This window comes from Fragaria vesca, linkage group LG7 (assembly GCF_000184155.1).
Source record: "Fragaria vesca subsp. vesca linkage group LG7, FraVesHawaii_1.0, whole genome shotgun sequence".
Classification (NCBI taxonomy): domain Eukaryota; kingdom Viridiplantae; phylum Streptophyta; class Magnoliopsida; order Rosales; family Rosaceae; genus Fragaria; species Fragaria vesca.
The window spans coordinates 14,577,899-14,581,334 of record NC_020497.1 but is presented as its reverse complement, the minus strand read 5'-3'; the positions used below and the strand labels follow the sequence as shown (position 1 = coordinate 14,581,334).

Sequence of the window (3,436 nt, the reverse complement as noted above, 5' to 3'; positions counted from 1 at the left end):
CTCTCTCTCTCTCTCTCTCTCTCTCTCTCTCTCTCTCTCTCTCTCTCTCTCTCTCTCTCAAATCTGATTCAACAATATGTATGTGCATGAATTTCCTGCTTTAAGATTTAAAAAATCTGGGTGAAATGCACTCTCTGGATATGTCTTGTATATATTCACACGTTTCGTGTATCTAGCTAGGTCCAGTGCAAACTCCCGTTCTTCACCGGAAATAGCTGATTGGTGGATTCATCAATATGAAAATGAAGATACCGTGCAGACCAGGTTGAGTGATATCTCTTGCATAAGACAAATTATTTAGTACTTTTAATATTTATTTTCTTTTGAAAAATGACAGATGTTTCAACCGTCAATATAGTTCTTTGATTGAGGGAGGGTAATTAGTCAAGGAAGTAATTAACTATCCCAACTTCAATTAATTTAATTAATTATTTTGCGTAAAATTGGATCCATCTCATATTGTTTGAATGTTTGGTGCTCAATATGTAGTCAACTAGCTAGCAAAGTCTAGGGAGAGTCATTTGTTTTTTATAGATCCAGGCGCACGCCTTCTTAAGACTGATACAGCGATACTAATCATACTATCAAAGTATCAATACTACTATTATTTGTTCAGTACTACTATCATTTTCACATTTCCAGTAACATCATATCTCCCATGGCTTCTTTCATCAACTCGGATCAGGATGATCAAATCTTGATACAACGGGACTCGTTTGCGAGGATATTAACACTGAACAGGCCTCGACAACTGAACGCTCTCTCCTACGAAATGATGTCTCGGCTGTGCCAACTGTTCCACGCCTACGAGGACGACGCCAATGTCAAGCTGGTCATTCTCAAAGGCAAAGGAAGAGCATTCTGCGCCGGCGGCGATGTGGTGGTGGTGGCTCGTCATCTTTTCGAAGGCAACTGGAGATTTGGAGCGCGACAAGGTAAGAGGGTGTATACCCTAGGCTACTTGATAGCAAAAAACACTACGCCCCAGGTTTCATTTCTCAATGGAATTGTCATGGGAGGTGGCGCCGGAGTTTCTATACACGGCAGGTTTCGTGTAGCAACTGAGAACTCGGTGTTTGCTTTGCCGGAAACAGCTCTGGGATTGTTTCCCGATTTGGGTGCTTCTTATTTTCTGTCAAGGCTTCCTGGATTCTTTGGAGAATATCTTGGTCTTACTGGTGCTAGATTGGACGGTCCTGAAATGCTCGCTTGTGGTTTAGCAACTCACTTTGTTCCCTCAGCCAAATTAGCCTCGTTAGAAGAAGCCCTAGTTGCTTCCACAAATATATCGAGCAGTGATCTTGTTGATAATATTTCAGCCATTATTAATGAATACTCACAGCAACCAGCTGTGAAAGAGAAGAGCGTTTGTCACAGAATAGATGTTATTGACAAGTGCTTTTCTAAGAGCACAGTGGAGGAAATTTTAAGTTCTCTTGAGAAGGAGCTTGCTACAACTGGTATACATGATCGTGATCACTGGTTGTCTTCATCGATTGCATCCCTGAAAAAGGCGTCACCGATAAGTTTGAAGATCACATTGAGATCGATTCGAGAAGGAAGGATGCAAGGAGTTGGCGAGTGCCTTGTTCGTGAGCAAAGAATGGTTTGCCATGTTGTGAGAGGGGAGATCAGTAAGGACTTTGGGGAGGGTTGTAGAGCGATATTGTTGGACAAGGATAAGAACCCGAAATGGGAGCCTTCTAAGTTGGAGCATATCACTGACGAGATGGTTGATCGCTACTTCTCTAAGTTGGATAGTGATGATGAAGAATTGGAAGAGTTGAAGCTTCCTGAAAGATCCAATTTGTATGGTTCTGCTATTGCCAAGCTTTAACTGATGATCGCTGCTTGCAATCCATTCATCGACTAATGTGAGTAGAGTATTTATCTTGTTTCTACGAGAACCCGACTATGGAAATTTGATTGATTTCGCTTTCAGAAAGGAAAAAGAAAAAAAAATCTGTTTCGACTTGTAAAGTGAAGTTGATGTAAAGTTGTAGGTCAAAGATGGCAAGCTTGATTGAATAATAGATGTAGTGTGTTATTTCATTTCTTTGACTATAGGTGTGGTGTCACACAAAAGAGAAAATTTTACGTTCGACAGCCGCACCCGTGTCCTGGGTGACCCACCAGTCGCACAACGACATGTGTTTTTTTTTTCGCAGCTCTTCTTCCTTCCTCCCTCCCTCTTCTCTGGCCCTTCCTCCCTCTTCTCTAGCGAAACCCGATCCCTCCGATCAAAGCATAGCAGGCCCCTCTGCCCAGCTGCCGCCTGGAACCCCCATCGCCGCCTCCACCATATGGATGACAACCTGCCGCCGTCGAGCTCGTCTCCACCAACCTGTGCAAATCACGCCTCTACCAAGAGAGAGGAAGGAAGAAGAAGAGGGAGGAAGGAAGAAGAAGAAGGAGAAAGAAGAAAAAGAAGAGTTGTGAAAAAGCTTCGTTAGAGGGGATCGGTTTTGCCGGAGAAGAGAGAGGAATGAGGGAAGAAGAGCTGCTGACAAAAAAAAAAAAAAACAACGTGTCGCTGTGTGACTAGTGAGTCACACAAGACACGTGGGCCGTAAGATTTTCTCCACACAAAAATCAGAACCATCACAAGTTTGTGGCCATGCAATAGGTTTGAGAGGGTTTAGGAGTTTCTAAGCATACGACAAGAGATTAGTCTTTTGGTAGTAACAATCTTCAGCTAGATAGTAGCCGAATGGGTGTTGCATGTACTAGTTCGTCGATGTAACTAAGATGAATTGCTACATCATCAAAAAAAAACTAAGATGAATTGCTACATCATCCTAAATTAAAACGAAAAACATATTCAACAAGAAGATTCGTATATGGAGGAATCATATATGATTGTGTATAAACTTTCATCATGGTGACAGTGCCGAGTGATGATGTCTTAAGAGTGATGGGTGGAGTCCCTAGGTACCTCTTCCAACTAGATACAGCCCCCGAGACAAGGGTTCAAAAAAATTCCACGCATGCTCCCAAGACGCAAAGACAACAAAAACAAAAGAGAAAGCGGCACTCGAGTAGCTAATCTTTGTATATATATTCTACGTATGGTCTTCATTCTTCATTCTTATTCTTCATCATCATCATCACCACCTCGACTCGCTCAAACAGCTGAAACCCAAATATCCAAAGAGCCTGAGCCCTGAGGCAACCGCTGCCACTACGTTCCCCAACGCTGCCGTCGAAGAAGGAGCCGACACCTACTCCGCAGCAGAACATATATCTTTGCAGCGGCTGCCACCGGAAAGTTGCCTTCACAAGTTGGGTAAATTCACTCTCTCTATATTCCTTCCACTTTTTTCTCGTATCCAAAAGTGTATTTGCATGTAATTAGTCTATTTTGTGGTGTCTGGAACCACTTTAACCATAATCTACATACATCAAGAACCATAAGCTCAACACTGAAAAATATGTG

The 3,436-nt window shown here is 42.5% G+C and overlaps 1 protein-coding gene across 1 annotated transcript; it reads left to right on the top strand.

Annotated features, from left to right (window-relative positions):
- Positions 1-541: 541 nt before the first annotated feature.
- LOC101306086 (3-hydroxyisobutyryl-CoA hydrolase 1-like) lies at positions 542-1,946 on the top strand. The gene has a single exon (XM_004307292.1). The coding sequence runs from the start codon at positions 659-661 to the stop codon at positions 1,835-1,837; it is 1,179 nt and encodes a 392-aa protein (XP_004307340.1). The 5' UTR covers positions 542-658; the 3' UTR covers positions 1,838-1,946.
- The last annotated feature ends 1,490 nt before the right edge of the window (positions 1,947-3,436 follow it).

Coding starts and splice junctions, on each gene's coding strand:
- LOC101306086 (XM_004307292.1), top strand. CDS start 659: ATGGCTTCTTTCATCAACTCGGATCAGGATGATCAAATCTTGATACAA.